This window comes from Amblyomma maculatum, unplaced genomic scaffold (assembly GCF_055883805.1).
Source record: "Amblyomma maculatum isolate TAMU_Amacu unplaced genomic scaffold, ASM5588380v1 scaffold_18, whole genome shotgun sequence".
Taxonomy (NCBI): Eukaryota; Metazoa; Arthropoda; class Arachnida; order Ixodida; family Ixodidae; genus Amblyomma; species Amblyomma maculatum.
Genome location: NW_028146743.1, coordinates 5,374,920 through 5,401,041, shown reverse-complemented (window position 1 = coordinate 5,401,041; position 26,122 = coordinate 5,374,920). Strand labels below are relative to the sequence as shown.

The following is a 26,122-nucleotide window of genomic DNA, read 5'->3' as shown; positions in this document are numbered from 1 at the left end:
GATGCGCGCGCGGGTGTTGAGGCACCCCACCCCACGCTATCGTCGGTCGCGTGTTGTGCTGCTTTTACTGTTGTGTTTATCCCTCGTGTATGCATGTACGCCTTCGCAATGTGTTTTTGGCTATTCAGGCGAAAGCCTTTCTATAGTTCACTGAAGAAATCCAGTGCGCGAGAGTTGTGCGCTGATGTGTCACGATCATCCTGAAGATATTATCAGAAAAATAAAATTCCTGTCTCCATGCTTTCCGAGAACACCGTAGAATCTGCACTTGAGAATTACGTAAGCCTGTGCTGTCCACGAAATGCGTCAGCGCGATTCCCCGTACGACAGATACTGCGCCTTTCCCTTCCTATTAAGGTGGCAGTTTGGGCTTGTTGGTAAAAAGTCTAAAAAAAAAATAATAAATAGCGCAGGGATAGAACGGGGACAAGCAATTATAGAACTTCCCTGTAAAGCAATTATAGAACGCCGGCGAAATTTGATGCGTTCAACGGAACGCTGGTTGTGTTCGACAAGGGGCGCGATGGTACTGCATGTGTGCTGCAGCAGCAAACTCAGGCTTTCGCATTTCTCCTCGGTAGATTCTGCAGTGCTCTCAGTTCTTTTTTTTTTTTTCTTTTTGCGTGGTGCCAGAATACGAGCCGGAAATTTTATTACGTGGCAAACAGCATTTAATTTTCGTGGGGCACCAATTGCACCAAGGACACAAGCTGAGCCTCACAGAATGGCGCTTCAGGCTGCTTATCCAGAAAATCATGAGGCCATGGGAATTTAATTCACCTCCGACCTTGCAGAACAGCATGCACAACGGAAAGTCATCAATGCTAAACCAAAATCACGGAAGGTATATTTAAAGTGCAGGAACTTTCCCGCGCTGGCATAAAAAAAATCACATCTTTAGCGCACAAAATCCAGTCTGGTTATCGTTATTTATATTTTTTTTTTGTAAATTTCGTTAACGACTAACAGTCTAGTGAACCCTCCTGATTACAAAATAGGAGGTGTATGCATGGTGCACATTTTGTTTTAAATAGGCGGAAAACGGCGTGGCGTCAACGTTGTTGCATATAGGACGAGCAGAATTCAGTTTTGCGGCTGTGCAGGAAAAAAATGGCTAAGCAAATAGCACTGCAGCCGCACCTACCAGTACAGCTGCTTTCTCAGCTAGTTCAAGAATAAAATAACTGCAGCTCTGGAAAACATCAATATCATAAATGGTTTATGGGAACAGTATAGCTACGAACTCACCGACAACGCTAAGAGCGGGAGCCTGCTCCGGTTCCTCACGGAAAACAATTTACATGAGTTTCTATAATATGCCTTATGGCAAGCTCGCGTAAAAAGAAAAAAAAAAAAACTACGAGCGCGAGATGCCGGTTCTCGCAAACGCATATGTTCTCGGGTGCCAGCGAGCCCAGGACAGGCCTCTAAGCTGGCGGCACACGCTCGTAGCATTTATGCATGACCACAGAAAGCTAATATATATGCCTATAATGCCAAGTGATTTTGCTCAGCAGCAGCTATCAAGCGAAACACAGCCGGACTGTAGTTATCCATACTATAGCGGCAGCAACGGCGCGCGCCGAAATGAGGGGAAGTTGTGGCGCTCAGAAGTGCAAGATGCCGGGCTAGTTGGTACTGCATAATGAAATAAAACAGCGCAACGAACGGGACGAAACACGAAGAAAGGGAGACAAAGACACAGGCGCTCTCCCTTTCTTCGTGTTTCGTCCCGTTCGTTGCGCTGTTTTATTTCATTAAGTTGTGGCCCACCTGGCGCGGCGCGCCGTCCCTACTGAGGAATCACGTGATATTTTCGCGGACACGCGCTGCCGTAGGAGGCGGCGGTTGTTGTTGTTGTTGTTGAAAACTTTTATTGTCCAACAGAGAAGGACCACACCGCCTGGGCCGCTCTGTCTCACCCCCCTGTAAGGGGGAGGGGACTTAGCGGCCCAGCCGCACGGGATGGTCGCATTAGATGCTGGCCGGTTTGGTTTCGCCGGCGGCCTCTGCTGCCAGTTGGACGGCGGTGAGTTGGAGCTCAGGGTCTGAGCTTCGCAATAAGGTTTCCCAGGCTTCCCTACTGCTAATGTTTCGCGCCCTGCCTGGGGAGTAAGCGCACTCCCAAATTATATGGTCGAGGGTTCCTCTCGCCCCACACCTTTTACATTTATCGTCCTCGCAGTCCGATCGGATATGTTTATTTAGTACTGGGTTTGGGTATACTCCAGTCTGCAGGCGTCTCCACGCCATTGCCTGACCTCTATTTAACGCCTTGTTTGGTGGGGGGAAACGCCTCCGGCATTGCCTGTAGTGTTCTGTAATGTCTTGATACGAGATTAATCGCCCTTCTCTATTATGTTCTGCCTGAGCCGAGCCATCCTGTACAGCTCGGAGGTAGAGATCTCGAGCTGCACTGTGGGCCGCCTCGTTACCGCTGACAGATTCGTGCGCCGGGGTCCAGATGATGTTGATCGTCCTATCAATCACTCCTTGCGTTAAAATTTTGGTGGTGAGGGGGTTTACCCTCCCCCTACTGAAATTTTGGATTGCAGTTTTACTGTCGCTAATAATATATCTAGCTTTGGTGCCAACGCAAGCGATCGCTATCGCAGCTTCCTCCGCTATCTCGGTTTCTTTCCCTAGTATGGTAGCCGCCGTGATGAGGGTGCCTCCCCCATCTACCGCCGCTATGGTCATGTATCGACTGCGTCTGTTTCCTGCCGCATCTACGTAGGCAACTTCATTTGGGGGTTTGCTCCGATATATTGTTTCTATCGCTTCCGCCCTTTTCTGTCGCCTTTCCCTATTAAACTCAGGGTGCATGTTTTTGGGTAGGGGAGGGATTCTTAGGTGCGCCCTGATTTTCCTGTCAATGTCAACCCTTTCCTTTTGCCCCCTGTCTGTGGCTATTCCAAGGTTACTTAGCGTAGCTCTTCCCACTCGCGTCGTGCTGAGTCTTTCAAGTTGCGAGGTTTTAACCGCTTCCGTGATTTCTGAAATCGTATTGTGCAGTCCTAGGGCCAGTAGCTGCTCCGTCGATGTACATGTTGGGAGGACTAGGGCCTTTTTAACGCATTTTCTGATGAGCGCGTCTATCTTTCTCCTCTCATCTGCCTTTAGGTTCAGATATGGCGTGGCGTAGCCCACTCTGCTAATGATGAAGGCTTGTACCAATCTCAGGAGGTTTTTTTCCTTGAGGCCGCCTCCGTTACGTGAGACCCTCCTGATGAGGTTTAATGTCTGGGTCGCGTGGTTTTCTAACTTTTTAATGGTGATCGTGTTCCTTCCGTGTGTTTGTAAGTGGAGTCCCAATATTCGTATTGTCTCTACTTTTGGTATCTCCCTTCCTTCCACGTACACCTGTGGGTCAGAGGGAGGTTTATTCCTGAGTGCCTTGTCATTATACACGAAGATTTCTGATTTTTCAGGCGCACATTTAAGTCCTCTGTCCGCCGCGTACTTAGAGATGACATCTGCTGCCGCCTGCAGCGTTTCATTGATCTCTGCGTCGCTCCCTCTGTTGATCCAGAGATTGATGTCGTCCGCGTACAGGCTGTAATTTAAGTTGTAATTCCCAATTTTCCGCAATTCCTTCGGGAGCCCTCTCATGGCCATGTTGAAAAGGGTGGGTGACAGTACCGATCCCTGAGGTGTCCCCCTGTTGCCTAGCCTGATCACCCCAGATTGTATTTCCTGGAAAGTTATAACCGCCGTGCGGTCCGTTAAGAAATTTCTGACATAGCGATAAGTTTTTAGCCCTATTCCTGCCTGCTGGAGCCCTTCCAAGATGGCTTCGTGCTTGACGTTGTCGAAGGCCCTTTTTAGGTCCAGTCCCATAATGACTTTCGCATCTTTGGTTCTGGAATTAATTATGTCTTGCTGCAGCCGCAGCATGACGTCCTGTGTGCTCAGATGGGGCCTGAAGCCATACATCTCGTCTGGCCATTTCTCTTTTTCCTCCATATAATTTGAAATTCTGGTCTGAATGATGTGTTCCATTAACTTTCCTACACATGACGTGAGCGATATAGGCCGGAGATTTTCCAGTTTCGGTTGCTTCCCGGGTTTTGGGATCAGGATCACGGTAGCCTCTTTCCACAGCGGTGGGATCTCCCCTTTTTCCCAGCATTTCTGCATGTAGCTGGTAAGGGCCTCTATCGAGTTGTCATCTAAATTCCTGAGCATCTTATTCGTGACTCCATCTGGCCCTGGAGCTGACTTGGTTTTGAGTTTCGCTATCTCCGCCCTTACTTCAGCTCTCGTGATGGGCGCATCTAACTTCTCATTTGGAATTCCCTGGTAGTCGGGTAGCTCTCTAATTTCGGTGTCCCCTATGTATGTCTCGACGAGTTTCTTCATGAATATGTCATCGTCCTGCTCTTCGCATGCGTGTCTAACCTTAGCCATTTTGACTCGTGCTTGTGTTTTGGACGTTTCAGGGTCTATTAAATGTCTTAGGATATTCCACGTCTGCGGGAGGTTCATATTCCTTTCCATGTCGCCACATTTGTTAGTCCAATTTTGTTCACATAGTTTAAAGGCGTAATCTTCTATTTCTTTGTTATGACGCGCCAGTCTTCTTCTGAGATTTTTGTTGTTTCTGCCTTGCCTTTTAAGTCGACGTTCCATGCCCTGTTTGGCCTCCCACATGTGTAGGAGTCGGGCATCCGCTATTTCCGGAGCTTTTTCCCCTTCTAGCGTCTTAGTTGTTTTCCTGGTGTCTTTCTTTACCGCTTCGCACCAGTCCTCTATATTTCCTATCTCTGTTAGATCTCTGTTCCCTCTAATCTCTCTAAATCGGTCCCAGTCTGTGATTTTCGTCCGGAAGCACTTTTTTCTTTTGACTTTACTCCTGATTTCAACCGTGGTTTCCACTATTGAGTGGTCGCTCCCCAGGTTGAGTTCCGTATTTAGCCATTGCGTTGTTTCTACGTTTTTAATCAGGGTCAGGTCCGGTGAGGTATCGGCTGTAACGCTGTTCCCCGCCCGCGTGGGGTGTAATGGGTCAGTCAGCAATGTTATCCCCAGGTTATGCGTGTCCTCCCACAACTGTCTCCCCTTTGCGTCTTCCTTAGTGTACCCCCACTCCGGATGATGGGCGTTAAAGTCCCCCGCTATAATTAGCGGCTGGTTCCCTGCTATCTTAAGTGCCTTGTTCATTATCGCCCTGAAGCGGACCTTCCGTTGTCTCGGTGGGCTGTAGATATTGAGTAGGAAAGTGTTTGATTCCTCCTTTTTTCCTGTTAGAATTTCTACAAAGACGTGTTCTATGACGTTGTCTTCTAATTCGTGTTGGATTGTTGCTATGTTTCTCTGCACCAGTGTTGTAACTCTCGATTTGTCCCCTTTCCCACTGTGGAAGGCGCGATACCCTTGCAATTTGGCCGGGCCGCCGGTCTCCTGCAATGCTATAGCAAGGGGGGCTGATTCGCGGATCGACAGCGTGCTCTGCAATACCGGTCGCTTGCGTCGATACCCGCGACAGTTCCACTGCCAAATTTGGATGTTATTGGGCGGTCTGTCCATTATTCAACTTTGTTTTGTTCTCCTCAAGTATAGTCACTCTCGCATTTAGGTTGGCGGTTTCCCCCTTTAATTGCTGGAGCGCCTCCGTCATGAGGTGAAAGTGATTTTGCATCTGTATCTGCATATGTTGAATCTGCTTGGCTAAGTCCTCAAGCTTACTGTCTCTTTCCTTAGCGAAATTCTTAAGACTTCTGTCCAGTTTCGCATTTACTTTCTCTAGCTTTTCATCCACTGTTAGGTCTGAGCTGTTATCCTCCCTAACTTTGCGTTTAGATGGGGGTGGAGAGGTATCCTCGACCAGCATATTATTCTCCGCTCCCTTGTTGTCGACTTGAGCTGTAAGATGTTGGCCTTCGATTTTGTTGGGCGCCCCTATTTCAGATCCGCCTGCTTTTGTTTGAGATTTAGTCGCCACTGTATTGCGCTCTGTTTTTAAATTTTGTATTTCCTCCTTTAAACTAAGGATCGTTGCATTCATGCTCTTAATAATGCTTGTTAATTTTTCTATTTCCTCGTCTTTTTTGTCCTTCTTAATATTTCGGCCCTGGGTAACCTTGCCTGCGAAGCTCACGCCTTTGCTCTCACCATTCTCGGTTGTTGGTTCGTCTCGGTCTCGACTGGGGGTCGTGGCTCTCGAGCTTGACAGTCCCCTGGATTGGCTCCTCCGCCTGGAAGAGCTTCGTCCCCTGGAGGCTGTCCGCTGCTCCTCTCCTAGTCTAGGGAAAGAGCTCGTCCTGGGCTTGTACCCTTCCTTCTCCCCTTCTTGTCTGGCTCTAGGGCGGCTTTGGTGTTCTTGGGTTTTTGCGATTTGGTTGGTTGCTCCCTCCGATTCCGCTTCTTTCTTCATCTTCTTTTCCCAGATTCTCTTTTTGATTTCGTACGGTGTACGATGGATCAGCTTGCATTTGCTGTCCCCCAGCATGTGCTCTTTCCCGCAGAGTTGGCACTTCAGCTTGCAGGTGTGGTCCTCTGGTGGATTTTCCTGTCCGCAACCACGGCACTTGATGTTTGTCGGGTTTGGACATACGTCGATTCTATGGCCTAGTCTTCCGCATGCCTTGCATACTTCATATTTCTTCTTATACAGGTAGCATCTGTGCGGGGCTCCCCCAAGGATGACGGTCCTCGGTACTTTCTCCTCCTTGAAGAGTATTAATATAGTCGTGGAATCCTTCCCGAGTCTTCTTACCCCGATAGCCTCCGGGTTTGCCTTGTGCCTTAGCATTTGCATGATGTCCTCTTGGGTGAAAATCCTATCCACCCCGTGCACCACTCCCTTGCCGCACCCGTCCGGAGTGCCCACGTAGGCGAAGACTGCCACCTCTTCTTCTTCCCCTAGCTTAATTCGGTTTATGCTCGCGTATTTAATTTTCCTTTCCCCACTTGTTGTAGCGATGAGAATGGAATGTTGTTTCGTGTTGGGTAACACGATGTCTTCCTCTTCCGTTTCTTCAATATTTACGCCCGCCGACGCCCTGATCATTCTTGTTAAATATGCGGCTCCACGTTTAAGGAGTCTATCTAGTCCTCCTTCGATGAACAGGTCGCCTCCGCACGTTGGCTGCGGTAGCGCTCCATGTGGCACCGACAAAAACTACAAACTGAGGAGCCGTGTTTGCCGCCGGAAAGAGGAATGTAATAACTGAGCTGGCCGCCGCAGCCTGCGGGAATTCCAGTTGTGTTGCAGCTGTGTTGGTTGCGTATCTCTGGCTTGTTTGGCCGCTGTTGTGGCTGTTGTGCTAGTCGTCGTCGTTTGTAGCAGGCTCAGCAAGCTCTTTTAGAAGCATTCGCAGTGACCGCATCGTCTTCTCGACAGAGCTAGAGATTCGCGCGAGCCTCGCATCACACTGCGCGAACCTTGTGCTTCGCGAGATCCCGGAGGACAGCGGCGATCCACTCGGAGGCGCCGCGGACGAGGTGGTTTGGGACGCGGGTTCCGACGCTGCCGTCCGTAATGTGTTGGCTGCTTGGACGATGAAAGGCAAGCGCTTCCACCTCATAGTGCGGCTCAAGTCTCTCTTCTGGCTGCCCGCGTAGCCCCTGTCCGACACACGCGCTATGCCGCTCGAGCGCCGCACCACTGGGCAGCCTCGGGCCGTGGCAGCCGAGTTCCCGTCCACCGCAGCGTTCTAGCCGTCAGCGGCCTGCCAAGCGAGGTCCTCTCGTTCTCAGCACGGTAAGTTTACCATGCGATCGCATTGTGCTTTCTTACGCTTTGGCGAGATCGCCGTCCTTGCATCGAAGCGCAGGAAGGACCGCGCGAGTGAAGCAGTTGCCGCAGCAGCCCATTGCTTCGCTCGCGACGGCTTTCTCCCCGCCACATGTGTAAAGCGCCCCCGAATACTAACAGCAGACAGCGGCTCGTATCTTAGTTTCACGGCAATGGATGGGAGAGAAACGAGCTTCGGCCGCTTTCCCGGCGGCAGAAAGGAGCGTCTGTGCTAGCTGAACTAATCGTTTCCACCACTACAGATCGGCGCAGAAACCTTATCCGACTGTGTCTGTGTGTGCGTGGTTAAAAATTGGCCGGTTATTGCAGTACTGCTAAACCCAGAGACAGTGCACGAACGTAGTTCGTCCCTTATTCTCTCCTTTGGCGGTAGTTTAGTGCCACTGTGAGCGCGCAGTAGACGCGCGCGTGTCGTTTGCTTTGCGATACGGCGTCAGATGAGAGTTCGAGGTCACGTGAGTGTAGCTTTTAGCTGCACTGAGATAATCGCAACGTTTTCTTTTATGACATAGCCGTAGGTAAATGGCCTTTCTTGTCACCACCCTCTGCCCTTTCGCTTGCTCTTCCCCAGGAGTTCAAAGTGTCACTGTGCTAATGTCGAGCTTTGTCAGAGTAAATTATAGTTCTTTGTCTCCTGGAGACCCTGTGGGTATTTTAAGTGTGTATGTACACTTACTAGAAGTGCATCCTCTATTGACTGAAGTTGTGGCTATTGTCTGTTGTGGTCCAGGGATATCACTGGTGAAAGAAATCCAACTGCTTTGTTATTCACTTGCCACAGCTTCATTTCAGTGCATGCCTGGTATCATGCCATTTTCATGCAACTTGATAGTCACACTAGCATTTTGCTGTTGCTGATGCACTGTAGCATAAGATAGTTTGTGTGTGTTGTACAAAATGTGGCATCTAGTGCGCCTTTGGCATTAAGGACATGAAAAATGCATTACCCTGGCTCTTGAAAAGGGAACAAGGCAGATTATGCAATTATGAATAGAATGAAAGTGGTTGCATTTCCAGGCTGCCCCCTACGCTTCCATTTCTATGCTTTCGCATGAAAATGAGGTGGCTAAGAAACTATGATCCATCCTCGGTGTGTGGCTATGTGCTGAGGGTGATATCGGCCATACCCTTTCTCTCAGATGGGCTGCTGCACAGAAAAGTGATTTCCACCATTGGCATATAGTGGCCTTGACCTAAGCAAAGCTTGCAAGGCAGTGAGAGAGGTGCTGTAGTCGAAGTATGCTTGTTTTAAAGCTAAGTTTATACTAGAACAGTTAAATGGCAGTTTGATTTTTTTTAATATTGAAGTATGCAGATGAAACTTTTGGTATGGGTTTTCCCTGCCTGTTCTCATCACTTATCTATTCATTTGTTATGGTACTAGAAATTGCTCAAAGGGACTACTGTATAAGATTTTAGCGGGGGGAAACGCGAACAATAGTTAAGGAAGCCAGATATGTTTGCAACAAAAGCAGGTAACCACACGATGCACCAAGTTTGGGGAAATGTGGCGATTCGATTGCAAATTGATTTCAAAGTTGATGCCTCTTCTGCGGCCTCAGTTCAGGTGAGTTTTGTGCGCAACACGGCATTCGTGACATCACAAACATTAATTGCGTGGTCTTTCCCATTGCATATACCATCTACAAATTTTGAGTCTTGATTTAGATCTTTGAGCCATTTTTCTTTTTTTTAATTATGTCGTCATTTCCAGTAGTATTTCAACCATCCAACGACATGCATATGAGTGTTTCTGCAGTAATGTATGTAGTATCATCACTGCGTCAGCGGGAGCATCATCCCCTTGCTGTGAACCAAGTTTCAATTTTGGTTTGCTGTTTAGGAATAGTTCTACTTGCATTTTGCAAAATTGTTTGTTGTGCAGCAGACACCAAACATTTTGACAGTACCTTGAACTCAAAATGGGGGGAAAACACCAAGAGTTTTTGATCAAATGTTTAGGGGAATCCCCCAAGGTGGGGTAGATTTGTAATGAGGGAGTAATTACTTATTGACATCCACTCAAGCGCAGCCATACAGCTACCAGAAACTTTGTAGTTAAAGAAAAATTGGTCCCCAGACCAATTTTTCTTTAACTACAAAGTTTCTGGTAGCCGTATGGCTGCACTTGAGTGGATGTCACTGAGTAATTACTCCATTATTGCAGAGTTTTTCTATATGGTAGGAAAGGTTGGACTTGAAAGGTGCAGAACTGTTTGTGCAGTGTCTGAAGGCCATCACATGTTAAGTTCAATTTCAGTGAGTTTTGTTCAGTTCTTCCTCATTGGTGTCTGAGCCTGAGCCATCATTGCAACTTGCTTCAGTTAGCCAACCCTGCTTGAATCTGCCATGGTAATTTAGGGGCATTTGGCTGGTGAGTGGCTCAAAGATGTGGAGTCAAATCTCAGCAGTGGTTGGTGCATTTCGATGGAGCTGAAAAGCAAATATGCTCATGTACCGTGCCAAGTCAGGGCACGTTAAGGCATCTGAAGAACTTCGGGTGATTGAAATTAATGCGAGTCCTGCATTGCCGCCTCTCTCATAGCCCATACACAGCTCAGGGACATTAAATCCCACATACCGTACCATACTGTACCATTCCTGTTTCATTTGTTGATTGCTTAGTAATACTGTATGCTGTACACTTGGCTGAGAAGCAGTTTTTGCATTAAAATTATGGATAACAAGCGAAGGTCGTGGCATGCACCATTTGATTATGCTAGCAGGAGGCAGATTTCAACCAGTGCATGTGCTGTAGCAATAGGTATGCTCAGCCCGTGTAGTGGCGTAAAACATAAATGTCACTTGCTGAAATACTTAATTGTCAAAACGCAATTTTAGGATCACTTTTTACTCAAACACTTGTTTAAGAAAGCTTAGGACACTAGCTTAAGGGGATGTGCCTCAGAACGAAACATTTTTTCTATTATTAGGGCCATGTGGCTGAGCATTTCACATTTTGTTCAGTTTTTAAGAGCTGTTTTTAAATCTGGTGTTAATTACTGTCTATCTTGTTCGGTCGAATTTTTGTAAGTCATGCATTCGAAATATAAGGGTGTTTTTGTGCACCTGTTTGATCGAAGTATAAGTATCACAAAACAGGGGGCAGTGTCATTTCTTTTAGTGTGATGCACTCTGCACATTGAGAAGAAAGTGTTCTATCTGTATATGTTTTGAAGGTTTGAAAATATATTACTCTTTAAGTTTCTTTTTATTGGTGGAACTCCAATGCTTTTGCAAATTTATATGTGATTCACAACCATAAATGCAGTAAAAAATAGCATAGCTTTATTTTGCAAACACTAGAGAATGTCTGTACAAAATTTAATAGTGATGCAGGGGAAGTAATGTCGTGCACAAGCAGTAAGGTAACTTGAAAGTAACAAAGAAATGCTTTTTTTAAAATTTCAACTAAAAGTTAATTAGCGAATCAGACTCTCTTAAAGGTACAGAACACTGGCCAAAATGTGTCATGAGATTATGATGGAAAAGATCTTGCCTCATATAGTACTGATCGAGCAGTACAATATCAAAGAAAAGAGGCTTTACAATTTTAATTTGCCATTGAAAATCGCATAAAAACAACAGAGGCGCTATCTAGCGGAGAAACCCTAGTACTTTCTGTGTAGACTCCCACGTGACTACATGCAAGCAAAATACCGCTGATTTTCGTAACTGAACATTGTTCTTTTTTCTTCTAGGAGTGCTTGCCATAATTTATTATGTTTTGCGCTCTCTCCAGTGCGCCCTTAAAAAAAAAAAAACACCCCTTCTTTCGAACCACGAGAGGTATGCTTTCAGGTTTTGCTACTAGATGGCGCCACAGTGTTTGCAATTTCATGAATGAAGCAATGACAGTGCCCACTGAAACTTTCGTGGACGAGGGCGTGCGTGATTGTGCCGTAACAGCATTGAGTGTGAAACTGAAAAGGACGTTACTCTACGCAAACAATGTCTGATTACTGCCTGGCGAGTGAAAGTTATATTTGTTTTCGGTACGTCTTTTTTTTCGACCACTAGTCGTCATTGCGGTCGCTGCTCATGGTTTCCAGCATCGGACTACATAAAAACGGGCGCACGCATTGATCGAAAAGTTACCGGTAAAAATTTTCTACAGCGATTCTAGCAAAACCGTTATGCAATTGAACCTTTTAAACATCAATCTTTCCACTACAGCGAAAAAAAAGCGAGACCTAAATTCCAGTGTTCTGTTCCTTTAAGGAAACATGAGAAAACGCAGCTTAAGGAGCTGCAAATACCATGTTTCATTAGAATTCTGCAGCCTATGTAGGTCCCTCACATTGCCTCTGGAAAGCATCCTCGGCGCAAGCTTTCCTTGCCATGTGGCGACGATGGGACTTAGGCTCAGCAGTTTCTTGAGAGTACATCCTTGAGGATCGAAGACTGTCACCCGGATTAGTCAGTACAATCAATTCCCACGAAGGTAGGATACCTAGCTTCTTCAAAACTTGCTCAAAGCCTGTGTGTCCCTGATTGAACCACAGTGCGGCAACCCGATAACACGTGGTACAGCAGTAGTAGTAGTATAAAATGATCATATTGGAGAATGGGTTGTGGACTAAGGGCGGGCAATGGCGGGGGTATTTTTGAGAGTGGGGGTGCAGCTCTTGATGACAGAAAAAGCTTGTTTCTTATCTTATTTCTTTGAAAACTGCCGTGGGGCTTTCAAAATGCAAAAAAAAAGCTCTTTCTACCTGCCTGCAACGCCATAAAAGTGGTAGCTACTGTGTTTCAAATTCATAGCCGTCACAAAAGCAACTCAGTTTGCCCATTGCTGCGCCACCTGGCGTGATCACATTGCAGATTTTTATCACTTTCTGTCTACATTCGAGGCTAGGGTTAGTGGACACGAAAGAGGAAGGGTCAAAAATAATAAAACAAGCAAAACCAAAAAACAATGTTTTGATGAAAATTGCCATTTTATTTACGCGCGTCTCTCCTTAAGGGGGTATGTGGGGTCGAAGGGTCAACTTTTGAACTGTTGGACCAGTTTTGATAAAAATTTCAGGGATGGCTTATCTTCCTTGTACTTGCAAGTTTCATTATTTAGCACAGATTGAAAAAAAGTTTTAGCTGTAATAATGGGTAATTAAATGTGTCAGCTTAAGAAAACTATCAGTTTAAAAATCTCGAAAATGTGTTAAGATAACTTCTAGGTAGTTCATTGTCCAGGGTGGGTCCAATTGTGGGTTCTTGACATTTCTGTAAGAATCTGAGCACTTTAAAAATGAACTTCATTTTTGTTGTTGTCATTGTATGTCACATATATGATTTTCTATTTCACATATATTTTTTTTATCTTATAGAATAATTAGGAATCCAAAGAATACCTTTTCTCGTGCGGCACCCCAACAGAATTTTAGTTCAGAAACCACCTTGAAAGTAGCCTTTTGTGAAGGAGTTTGGAAATGGTAGTTTTAGTAATAGTTGTGCTCTTGCAAAAAGTGTAAACTGAGACAAGGATTTCAGATTATGCTATTCATGTTTAAGGCCTAAATTAATATATCAAAGGGGCCTGGTGCATACGTTGGGCTGTCCTTTTCAACACGACACTGCTCTGCGTTGAGTGCTTCAAGTTGCTTTTTTTTTTTCAGCTTTATAGCTGTCCAGCGTCCTTGTCTGTGCTCGTGAAATTCTTTGCTTGGTTACTTGATGGGCATGCACCTTCGTCTAGGCTCCTTACTCTAGCTGCAGATTGTTGAGCACTTTGGTTAGCCAGGCTTCCAGTGGTGCAAGAACTGCATTCGAGGGCTACGTGCCCTGTTTTAGTCAATCCATGCTTCGTTTTCGATTTGCCAGCATCTGCTGTTGCCATGGCCCAAGATTTGCCTTTTGTTTCTGTGTTTCATTTTAGCTGTCTGCTGTACTGTTGACAGCGGGTCCCTTTTGGCTATAGAGCTCGAAGAATGAGCATTCTAACTTGCACTATGCATTCAGCTTCGTGCCCGCTATGCGGCTGCGTCTTAAAATCAGCATTGATATGGGCTTTCCTTGGTAAGTGCACTCCATTTCGCAAAAAAATATTAATTTTTCCACTGGGGACATGGCAATCAAATTTGGTGAGAAGCTTCTTTATACATGCATAATCCGAAACATCAAAATTTAAAACTTTTTTTTTTTGTGAAAATTGTGATTTTAGTCTTGCATCTTCCGTGACACTACACGTAGGAATATATATGCCAGAGTTAGCACAAGCATGTGACAGCATGAGATGGTTGTTGCAATGTTCACAAGAGTGGCACGCATGTAGGTGGTTTCATTAAACACACTGTTTTTTGTGCCCGCCATTGACAGGCTGTCTCACCAGATTGCTCTTACTTCACAACGAGGCCTTTGATGCTTTTGTGTTTGTCATTAGAATGTGCTGTTTCAGATTTGATTGGTGCTGTTCATTTTGGAAATGCTAGTTTGCAGGTCTTTGAGAGGCATTCTTGTTTTTTACTTGTCACCATGTGGCGGCAAATATTTCAGAAATTATATTGGGCATGATTAGTTTATGGGCTGAAATGGGTGAAATAAATTAGCTTTGTTCACTTCATTGCTTAATTGCTGTTACAGTATCATGGTTAAATATTCCAGTTAGTATCATAAGGAGATCAACAAAATCAGAAACGTGCTATTGCTATTGAGATTCCCCTTGTTTCGCTTCCATGGGACCTTGATGGACCTTTAACCTTGTCTTTGGCACATGACAGCTTTAGTTGCTTGTGTGTCATTAGGCACAACACAAACACCTTGACACATTGATGGGAGGGGTGGGGGGGGGAGAGGCACAGTTGTTATGTTGTGTTCAGTTGTTTCCAGAAATTCAGGCTTAGTCTTGTTTTGGTTAAAGGACACCAAATTTTTGTTGCATGTTTTGTTCTTGGTACTGATTTGTATGGTGCTACGCTACATGGATCACCACGTGGAATTTGCTTGAGATCGCTAAATAATTTATAGGCAAATTTTTCTCTCTCATTTTAGTTTGAACAGCCGTTATAGCATTTAGGGTATAATAAAGGCTTGCCTGCGGGAATGCAGGGATTATTGGACTAGCCTCCTGCCTCATTCTTGAACTCTCCAAGGCTTTTCACGAGATTCCAGGGAAAAATTAACTGTATAAAATGCTGCTCTTGAAATAGGGAGCGAAATTCTGTGAGGATAGTCGTAAAAATATTGCTAGTATAATAAAAATAAATGAATGTAAATGCATTGACAGAAAAAATTTGCTGAAAGCCACGTCTCCCTTTGAGTGCCACGGTAGGTTGCTGTACATAGATCGCTTTGCTTATGCATTTACATGCCTGCATATTGCGGCAGTGGTGGAGTTTCACATTTGGATAGTTGTGTGTATGAGGAAGCTGGGGCAGCTGATTGCTGCTGCCCCCTTTTGAGGGGTTTAAGGAGTGTGCTTTCAGTGTGGTACCAAACCGAGTAAAAAGTTCCAAGAACGATTATGATAATAGCTAATGCAAAATTTGAGGGCAGATAAGCGTTTTTGCGATATGTTGATACAAAGAATTTGAGAGAGGTGCTTGTAGTATGTATGTGCAGTTACAGCTGCCTCTTTTTTTTTTTTTTTTTTCGTGAGCCAAAGAAAATTTTCCAGAAGAATAGAGAGAGGAGCCACGAGCGAGCAGCACAGAGCTCGCTCATGGCTCTTCCTTTGAGAAATTCTTTGGCTTTTGACTCTCTTTCGCCCGGTGACACCGGCAACGGCGACACGGTTCAACCACCAAACAGGCGCATGAGAGCTGCGCTAAAAGAAAAGAAATAGAGGAATTGCTGTTAGCGTGGTCACTGCAGAGAATGTGAAAACTGTGTTCTTGACTTTATTTCAGTAATCGGAAAAGGAAAGGGAGCTTGTGGAGGTCTATCACATTAGGACGCAAGCCAGTGACAGGTGTATTAGTGCATTGCCACTATTACTCACCAATAAAGAGGTTAGATTGTGTGCATGTAGGTAATAAGCGTCATAAGTGAAGTCTTGTGGGCTTATGATTGTCAGTGTCCTCACAATACTCTGTTCACTCAACACTCACTCTTCTGAGAGTGTTTGGTTTGCATGTCATTTGGTTCCTTGGCCGGTCATTTCTTCAAGTAAACCTCCAGTCCAGCGCTGTCCTGTGTACTTTTCTTGTGTTTCTGTGCTTTTTGCTGGTTCAATTTGTTAGGAATTCCTGATTGGATTGACTGTAGAATGTCCTAGTAGCCAGAATTCTGCGAGTTAATCCCTGGGAAAATCACTGTTCTCAGTTCTATGCGGCACATTGAGAGGCGCGTTTGCAGTGTTACACCTAGTGTGCTCCTGGTTTATATTTACATTTTTCAGCACAGAAAGCTGATATTCAATGTGTGTTGTGGTAACCCACAGGCAGAGCCCCTGAATGTTTCATGGTGAAGTGATCTCATTTTGACGCATCACATCCTTTTTTTTTGGCTGAGGATATGCCTGCCTTGTTCTGCATTTGCTAGTGCCATTGGTGATGTCAGTGCATGCAAACTTGCCACTCTGTGCATGCTATAAGTGGTTGCATTAATTGTTCTTTGCATGGTGTTTATTTCTGAGGAGATGGCATAATTCGTGACCAAATTTGTATTAGTTACTGGTAAATCAACTGCTTGTGCTGACAAAAAGGCCAACCTATGCTTCAAGGGACTTTGGTCGCACAAAAATGCCTCATTATGCCACTGAAAAAAATAAAAAAAAAGATTAATTTTTTAAAAAAGTAATATTGATACGGGGCAGAAGGCAGAGCAGAACACAGCAGGTGTTCAGGCAAGCCCCAACGGTTTCTTCAGCTTCGTCGTCTCTCACTCTATTTTCTATTGTCGTCCTCTTCGGTGGCATATACGTAACAATATCTTTTCAAAAGAAAAAACACTGAGAACAGTATTCTTAAATAAGCGGAAAAGTCTCGGTTTTCAAAAAATAAAAATCGACATCTCACTCCAAGCTATGATGGACCCTAGCTTTAAAGCTTTCAGTGCCTTATAGCAGATTCTACAGATGTTTTCGGGGAAAAAACATGGCTTTTGACTGGCTCGGAAGATTGCTGAAGAAATTATCTGTGATGTCTGGTTGCACATAATTTCAATGAACACTGATTTCTGCAGCAGTTGTAGGCATGCTGCCCTAGGTGCTGCTGATGTTGTGTTGTGGTTATTACATTCATTGAATGTAGAGGTAAGTGCTTTAGGTAATGACCAGTTAATAAAGCTTTTTGCTAGTTTCATAGGTAGAGTGTGGTATTGGATGAAGTGAGCATTGGTTTGAAGCCTTCATGTCATCACATCATTTTTGGTTTTATTCAATGTTAGAATTGACTGAGAAGATAGTTTGACCGTCTTTTTAATTTTTCTTTGTACAGGCAGATAGCTTTTTTTTTTGCATCGAGTTATTTTGAAAATTTCTGTGGAACTTTATCTTAAAGCATGTATCTACATATCTATGCTAATACCACGAGAATGAACTACACCTTGCAAGATTGAAGGTTTGGGTTAGTGGTAGTCCACGTTAATGAAGAATAGAGCTACAGGATGCAGTAATGAAAGAAGGTGCTCAACACTGTGTTGAAGTCAGCACAGTGTTGTGCGCCTTCTTTCTCTAGGCCTTGTCACATTTCCTTTCTGAAATTTTTCCTGAAGGAGTGAGCCTCCCATGTGTGCAGGGCGCCGTGGGCCGGCGAGGTTGCCCAGCTGGGGGGGCAGCCAGCATGCCTGTGCAGGCTCCGCCCCCTCCTTCCTGGGGGGCGCCCCCTGCTGCCTGCTGCTGTGGCCGGGGCCCACACACGCCCCTCTGCCACCTGCAGCAGCAGAGGCGACCCGAGAACAGCGTCCCCACGCTGCTCCACCTGGTGGCCGCACCTCCTGCTCCTCCACCTGTGGCAGTGGTTCACGAAGAGAGTGCTGAGCAGGTAGTGGCGCGTTGCATCCATGAGATGGCACTTCTGCTGAGGCCTGCCACTCAGGGTAAGCGCCTGCTGTGACAGTTCTTTGCAGGCCATGATTTCTTGGCTCGCTGAAGTGGCCGTCTTCCATGGTGCAGTGCTTTTGTTGCCTGTGGCCAAGCTTGAGGCGCTGAGATCTAAATGCCTTAGGTAGTGGTTGGGCATTACCTGTGCACAAAGTGCTAGTTGGTGATCATTATACGGGAAGAGCACTCCGCACACAGGATGCACAGGGCACTGACTAGTCAGGATGTGTTAGTGCTCGGTTTTTTCTTGCCGCGTGTACATTGTCTTGTGCGGGATTCCCACATTGCAGTACCACCAGGGGTTTTGCGGGCTGAGTGAGCAGCTGGTTGTCCAGAGATGCTTTCGTAGATTGGGAGCAGTTGCATAAAGACACTTGCTTAACCATAGTCTGGAATGGCCAAAAGAGCAGTGTTTTGTTTGTTGGCATTATCTGGTTTTTATTGAACAGAAACATTCATTTAATTCTTCCCCGGGCCTCTAGTATGTGCCAGCTCCTTTGGGAAACTGAATAAGCTGGCGTACGGAACTTCCACTGATGGAGGTTTGAAAGGAGATGCTTGGAAAAATATGGATGCTCGCAGAATTTTACCATAAATGTTATCTTAGAGCTTTGAGTACTACTTGCCTTCACGCCAAATTTTTTTGTTTGTTTGCGTACAGCATTTTGTATTCATGTTTGGCCTTTTTCTCATGGTATTTTCTCTTGAAACCAGGGGGGGCTTTTGAAAGTAAGCAGGGATTTGTGTTGAAATGCTTGAGATGCCTACAACTTAGGCCATTGCTTTACCATCTTGAAAATCGCCCCCTGTAGAATGTTTTTTGGTTGATGTCTCAGAATCGCCTGTTAACGGGGCTGACTTCTGTCTCAAATGAAGATAAAAGTGTTGACATATTAAGGCTAAATTTGCCTTGGGAGTGGCGGGAGCAGGAGCGTGGACAGGAAGTTCTTTGTGCAGTGTTCATGTTAGTTTCGTACCCCTCCACTCCCAATTCATCATCCACCTGCTAGCCAGGTTGGAGGCTGGTTTGCGATTGGGATTCAAACCGATGACTTCCAAATCTGCTGTTAATTGTAGGTGTCTACCGAGAAGTGAGACACTGTGCCTTGCCTTGCCCCAAGAAACCAAACTATCTAAAGGCGTTTCACACTTTACCAAACTCTGTGCCAGTCTCTGAATGCTAAACCACCAAGCAAAACCATGCCAAACAGTGTTTTCACATATCTTAATCGCCAGCCTATTTTTGATCTTCATTCTTTTAATAATTTACAGCTGCTCTTATTGTTTAATCTTGGTCGATTCATTTTTTAAATGCTTTCAAAAAATGTAATCTCTCAACTGAGCATGTCACTATTGTTCTAGTGGACGGGCAGCGCAGCTGCAGGCAAGAATGGTGTCGAGAAAGTCGGTAGATTAACCCTTTAATAGCATTTCCAAACTAAACGGCACAGTTATAGAGCCTTAAACACATTTCAGAAGCTCTTAAATTGCATGGCAGTTTTCATTTCCATTGAAGGGGAACATTTTTCTACATAAATTTTATAACCAAGCCTTAAAGGGACAAGAACACTGGCCAAAATATGTCATGAGATTATGGTGGAGATGAAAAGATCTTGCCTCATATAGTACAGATGAGCGCTACAATATCAAAGAAAAGAGGCTTTACAATTTTAATTTGCCATTGAAAATCGTATAAAAATAACCGAGGCGCTATCTAGCGGAGAAACTCTAGTACTTTTAGTGTAGCTCGCAGGTGACTACATGTCAGCAAAATATCGCTGATTTTCGTAACTGCACATTTTTTTTTTCTTCTAGGAGTGCTTGCCATAATTTATTATATTTTGCGCTGTCTCCAGTGCTTCCTTAAATAAAAACCTGCTTTCGCACTGTGAGAGGTATGCTTTCCGATTTTGCCACTAGATGGCGCCACAGTGTTCACAATTTTGTGGATGAAGCAATGACAGTGCCCACTAAAATTTTCGTTGACGAGGGTGTGTATTATTGTGTTATAACAGCATTGAGTGTGAAACTGAAAAGGGCGGTACTCTATGCAAAAAATGTCTGATTACTGTCTGGCGAGTGAAAGTTGTATTCATTTTCGGTACATCTTTTTTGTCGACCACCAGTTGTCATCGCGGTCGCTGCTCATGGTTTCCAGCATCGGACTACATAAAAACGGGCGCATACATTGTTAGAAAAATTCTCGGTAAAAATTTTCTACAGCGTTTCTAACAAAACCGTTATGGAATTGAACATTTTAGACGTCAATCTTTCCACTGCGGCGAAAAAAAATCGAGACCTAATTTCCAGTGTTCTGTCCCTGTTTTTTTTCTTTGCTTTTTCAGTACAAGATACTTGTAGTTAATTTTTTGCAGTAATGGGTATAATTTTATAGAAAATAATTGATGGAAATAACAACATCAAAATGCCACTACTTATTAAATAAAGAACTGAGGGATTGTGTAAATAATTTATATGTCAAAGGAGCAGTTTATATTTGGATGTGCGAAAAAAAAGTGGCCACTGGTGGCAAAATATATGCATACAAAAATGGCAAACATGCTGCTCTGCTCACTGTTTTGCAAAATATTATTTGCTGTATGCTCTATATGGTATAAAAAAACCACCTTATTTACTACGTGGAGGTTGCGAAGTTATCTGAAACAAAGAAATCACTGCTTGATGTCGCCCACACTCAGAAAAATCTGCATTTTCTGAACGCAGTTATGTACACAGTTTTGTCAGAGTGTTAAGGTTGTGCTAGTTCTAATAACTGGGCATAGTTTTCTCAAAGCAGTGCTCTAATTTTTTTTTGAAGGGCCTCTTAATTTAGGGCACTTTGTTCACCTCTCGTTGCACATGCATTCATTAGGTTTAAGCGCTGTCCTTGGTAAAAGCATCACCGCATCACATCACTTTACCTAAAGACCCCCAGTTTGGGGGTGTTACATAAAGGCCCGTTCACACTTTCAACTCAGAGGTCGCGCGACCGTTTTGGTCGAAAAGCGACTGTCGCAAATGGTCGCATCGGTCTAAAAGCGACAGTCGCGGGTCAATCGGAAGCTGCTTGATTTCCAGCCGCGCGACTGCTGGTCGCAAACCCTTAAACCAATCAGCAGCTCAGCTGACGTGAATGTAAGTTAGCTTTATGGGGTGAATAGTCAAGGTAGACACGATGCGGAAAGCAACCTGCAAGTTGCATTCGCAAGTGTGGACATGGGTTGTTCTCTGGTCGCATGCGACTGCTGGTCACGCATCCTTCGCGAGTCACAAGTGTGAATAGACCTTAAGGGGTAGGTATAGGCATGGAGAATAGTATATACAAAAAGTATTAGCAACTTGCAGGGGATTACCTATGCAAAGTGAAATGTGTGCCGGAGGGCTGATATAGGGTGGAATGTGAAGTCAGCTAAAAAAAAAAAAAAAAACCATACTGGTTAACAACAACGAGCAAGATTTGCTAGGCAGGACTTCTCTTTTAAGGATGAAATGTAAAAGGTGTCACATTTGCAGTGAAGTGGCACGTGTTTGTATTTATCAGGGATAACTTTCATGAACCATTGGCTGCACCATTCTTGTACCAGGTTAGGTCATTTTGGAGAGCTATTTGACCGAATGTGTTAGTAACCATATGGTAGCCAACGCAGCCATTGGCAAATATGTGGATGTTAGAGGAAATGTGTGGGTAAGTTGTTTGTATATTTCGAAAACAGAAAGGGGCCAAAAGCCAGACAGTTGGGGGACACGTGATGTTACTTGGGAACTAGAAGGTTGGTTTATTAACGCAGGCAAACTTGGAGTGTTGTGCTTAAAATTATTTTATTCGTTCTAGTACATTAGGGTGTAAATTTAACCGGGAAATTTTTAGTAGCAATCATTTGTGGGGTACTTTGTCAAAGGCCTTTGCAAAGTCCAGAAAGATTTAACGTTTCGAGTGTTGCAATCGAGATTTATATACAGATCGTAAATGAAAATGGCTAATTATGTTTTGCAGGGCAATCTTTAATGAAACCTGTGCTGAGAAGGATGGAAAAAGTGGATTGAGAACAAACGGCATGTTTTGGGGTTCTTCATGATACTTTAGTTAAGAAAATGGGACTGTATTTAAGAGGTGGTCCTTTGTTACCAGATTTGAAGACTGGAATGACCTTTCCCACTTGCCAATCACTGGGTATGTTACCTGTGTAAAGGGATTGCACGAGAAGTAGTGATAAGTATGGTGCAGAGAAGTGCCAAGTATCTTTTAAGAGCATGGAAGTCATTTCACCGGTACCCGCTGAGGATGACAGCTTAATGCGTTCTATAATACAGACAATTCCATGCGCAGAAAATGATTGACAGCATTGGGGATATCAGATGTGTAGCTGCGACAGATACTGCTCTGTGTCAGTTCTTGAGAATGGATGAGAATGCCGTTTTAAATATGTTTGCACATTCAGCGTCTCTGGTCTATTGTTCAAGTCTGTTAGTAAGAGTGATAGTATGGGTCTCTTGAGGGTTTAGTACTTGCCAGAATTTTAACCGATTTGTGATTAATATCCCCGGCAGATCTATTTAAAAAAAAACAAAATGTGTGTTAGTGTTTCGAATGGATCGCAGGAGTGTGTTCTCAGCCTCTTAATATTTGTTCCACCTATATACGTTTGAGTTGAGCTTTGCTGTGCAGAGCAGGCATTTTTATTTTTTATTTTCAAGCTTTTTGAAATACTCAGAGCATCGGGGCTTATTATGGTTTGCATGAAAATTATGGCGAGAATAAAATTGGCCATTACTTCTGCCATTTTAGTTTTGAAAGTTAGCCGGTTACCTTGAACAGATTGGTACTGGAAGCCTATGTTGAAACCCAGAAAAAAAAGACTTCAGCTGGTTAGTGATATTTTCATAATTACCTATGTTTGGCATGGTTCTCAGACAAAGGTTCAAGTGGTATGCAAGACTTTATGGTTGCTAAGGCTGCGGGGTGGTAAACTTTCATGGTGATTAGCTTGTATTAAGTCCAGAAAGATTCACCTTTGTTGCATGTCATTTTTTTTTTACTAATTGGGTGACATTAAAATTTAAACATGCATCAATAAAGTCCTTTGTTTTTGCACTACCTTTTTGGTGGGTGTTATGTTTGGCCATTTAATAGTGGGGCTGTTGCAGTTGCCAAGGAGAAAGATGCGTGCATTAGGGTATTTTAGTATGAAGTTGATTTAAGCAAACAGTAAGATTATGTGCATAGTTTAGGATGAGGGTGAGGAGTTCATAGCAGACAGTTCTAATATCATTATTTCAGGTTCTGAGTGGCTGGTAACTCACAATAATTGAAGCTCTGAATTGATGTTAATGACAGAAGAAGATTAGTAGCAATCGGAAGGTTGGTTAGTAGCAACAAGACTCCGCCTTGGGAATTCTTGTCATTCTTTCAAAATACTATGTTAAAATTGGGTCTGTCGACCAAAACTTTAGAATCAGTCGCGTCTTTTGTTAGCCATGTTTTTGTATGATTATGCTGCTTGCTGATGAGGAAACAAGTTCAGAAATGAGCTATTCTTTGGAGAGATAAATGCAGATGTTTGTAAAGATTGTGGAAAACGAAAGAACTGGAAGTTTATCACAATGAATTTGCAAGGACGTTTTACTACCTGATGACTAGTTCATTGCGTTGAGAGTTCCTTTACTGTTGGTGTTGATTCATTCAAAGTGTGCCGTTTGAACCAGTATGCAATTTTTTGTTTTGGCTAGGACCCCTAATGTAGCATAGCTAAAGCTCCTGACTTTGTGCGGCTAAGAGTTTTGAATTCTGCTAATTGAGAGAAAATAATCTGAAATATTCTGCGGCAGATCTCAAATGATGCTTGAAAATGCATTTCCTGAATAAGTTATGAATCAAGGGGATTCTACACAGATCCCTAAGGACAGCTCCTTTGGCCATTTTTTGCTGAAACAGTGTGTCTATGCGTGAATGTGCAAGCAGGAACGGTGTTATTGAGGCGTGTCAGTAATGCCATTCCATCTGCTCAAAGAAGTCCAACCATGCCGTACCAGGTAGTGCACTGACCTCGTGCTTAGAGCATCTGTGGTGGTTGAAGTGTAGTGCCGCTAGCTTTCTATGCTCAGTTCAGTTCAGTCGTTCAGTCATGTTCAACTCTTCGTGGCCATATGGACCATATCACGTCACGCTTTCCGGTCTCTCACTATCTTCCTAACATCACATAACTTCATCTGCAGCGCCTTGAAGATGCCATCTAACCATCGCGTTCGCTGCCTACCCCTTCTCCGGCGACCCTCAACCTTTCCCAACATCAAATCTTTCTCCAGCGACTCCTCTCTTCTCATCAGATGACCAAAGTAGCTGAGCTTTAACTTTAGAATTTGACCCTCCAATGAGCAGTCAGGGTTTATGGTCGACAATATCGACTGATTTGACCTTCTGGCCATCCAAGGAACTCTCAAGATTCTCCGCCAACACCGCAATTTAAACGCTTCAATTCTTCGACGGTCAGCCTTCTTTATAGTCCAACTCTCGCATCCATACATCACAACTGGAAAGACCATAGCACGAGTTATACGGATCTCGGTTGGCAGTGTAATGTCTCTGCTCTTTACTAGGCGGTCAAGGCTAGCCATGGCTCTCTTTCCCGAATCAGGCGTCTCCTAATTTCATGGCTGCGGTCTCCTTCCGGGGTAATCTTGGAGCCCAAGAAGAGAAAAATCTCACAGCTTCCACTTCTTGTCTCTTGATGCTCCAGGACTTGATGGGGCAAGACGCCATGATCTTTGTCTTTTTAATGTTCAGTTTAAGCCCAAACATCTCACTCTCTTCTTGTACGCGCATCAGAAGTCTCTTGAGTTCCACTTCACTTTCTGCCATTAAAGTGGTATCATCCGCATATCTAAGGTAGTTGATACGTTTCCCAGCAATCTTCACTCCAGCTGAAGACTCGTCCAGACCGGCCTTCCTCATGATGCACTCAGCATATAGGTTAAATAGGCAGGGCGACAGTATGCAGCCTTGTCTCACTCCTTTCTCAATCAAAAACCAATCAGTAAGACAATGCCCAGTTCTGACCGTGGCCTCTTGCCCTTCATACAGGTTCCTGAGGAGACAGATGAGGTGATTTGGAACTCCCATCTCTTGGAGAGCTTGCCACAATCTGCTGTGATCTCTTCAGTCAAACGCTTTCGCATAATCAATAAAGCAGAAGTAGATGGGTTTCTGGAACTCTCTTGCTTTTTCCATGATCCAACGAAGGTTGGCAATCTGGTCTCTAGTTCCTCTGCCCTTGCGAAACCCAGCTTGCATGTCCGGAAGCTCCCGATCCACATACTGCTGCAGCCTACCTTGGAGGATTTTCAGCATCACCTTGCTAGCATGCGAAATAAGCGCGATCGTGCGGTAGTTGGAACAATCTTTGGCACTGCCTTTCTTTGGAATGGGGATGTAAACTGACCTCCTCCAATCCTGTGGCCACTGCATGGTTGTCCAAATTTGCTGACATAATGTATACAGAACGTTAACAGCGTCGTCATGGTTGAGGTTTTGAAGCAACTCAGCTTGAATGCCATCAATTCCACTAGCTTTGTTCTTAGCAAGGCTGGCTAAGGCCCATTTAACTTCACTCTTCAGGATGCCCGGCTCGAGATCAGTAATCACAACCGTCTTATGTTGGGTTTGCACATCCGGGTCCTTGTACAGTTCTTCTGTGTATTCCTGCCACCTCTTCTTTATCTCTGAGGCTTCAGTGAGGTCCTTGCCTCGTTTGTCCTTTATCACGCCCAGCTTAGCACAGAAGCTTCCTTTGATATCTTTGTCTTATGCAGAGCTCTTATGCTCCTCAATTGGCTGTTGTCGTCAACTGCTTGGCACTGTATGTTCAGGAAGGCATTCTTATCTCTTCTTGCTATTTTCTGAAAATCTGCATTGAGAACCTTGTATCTTTCTCTTTCCCCCATAACTTTTGCCATTCTGGTAACAATAATAAATTTTATGGCAGGCGATGCTTTATAACTTGCCCTAACCGGGCTGCTGGTGTAGTATGACGGCATAATCCTTCATTAAAATTCAGGTGCATTTGGTGTTTGTAACTCCTTCAAAAGTGGGCAAGCTAGAATGGCAAAAGCCGCCGTTTGCCTTTGGTCAGCTAGGTTAGCTTTATTGCATTGCCAGCGCTGTACCGAATGCTGGCTTCACAGTGAGGCAAAAATGTTGTGTGGAAAATGGTGCCCAAAGATAGATGGCTACCAGCAACCATGTGTCAGGGTCCTTACTTCACATATACTTATGGCACCTTCATGCGGCCTGCGCTGTTACTATGTGCCCAAGGCAGTGCCCAACAGTGCTCCTCTCCACATGCGAAAGGTGGTCTTGAGAGGGCCATTAGGAATAGTACCTCTTGCAG

At 44.5% G+C, this 26,122-nt stretch overlaps 1 protein-coding gene across 2 annotated transcripts in view; it reads left to right on the top strand.

The window, feature by feature from the left end:
- The first annotated feature begins 7,070 nt into the window (after positions 1 to 7,070).
- Positions 7,071 to 26,122, top strand: part of roq (RING finger and CCCH-type zinc finger domain-containing protein roquin) — a 163,309-nt gene continuing 144,257 nt past the window's right edge. For both annotated transcript variants that reach the window (XR_014702778.1, XM_084586315.1), the window contains exons 1-2: positions 7,071 to 7,705; positions 17,434 to 17,734. Coding sequence is in view for 1 of the 2 variants with exons in the window: in XM_084586315.1 (XP_084442441.1) it covers positions 17,479 to 17,734 (256 nt within the window). In the remaining variant the exon portion in view is untranslated. The remainder of the gene's footprint in view (positions 7,706 to 17,433; positions 17,735 to 26,122) is intronic.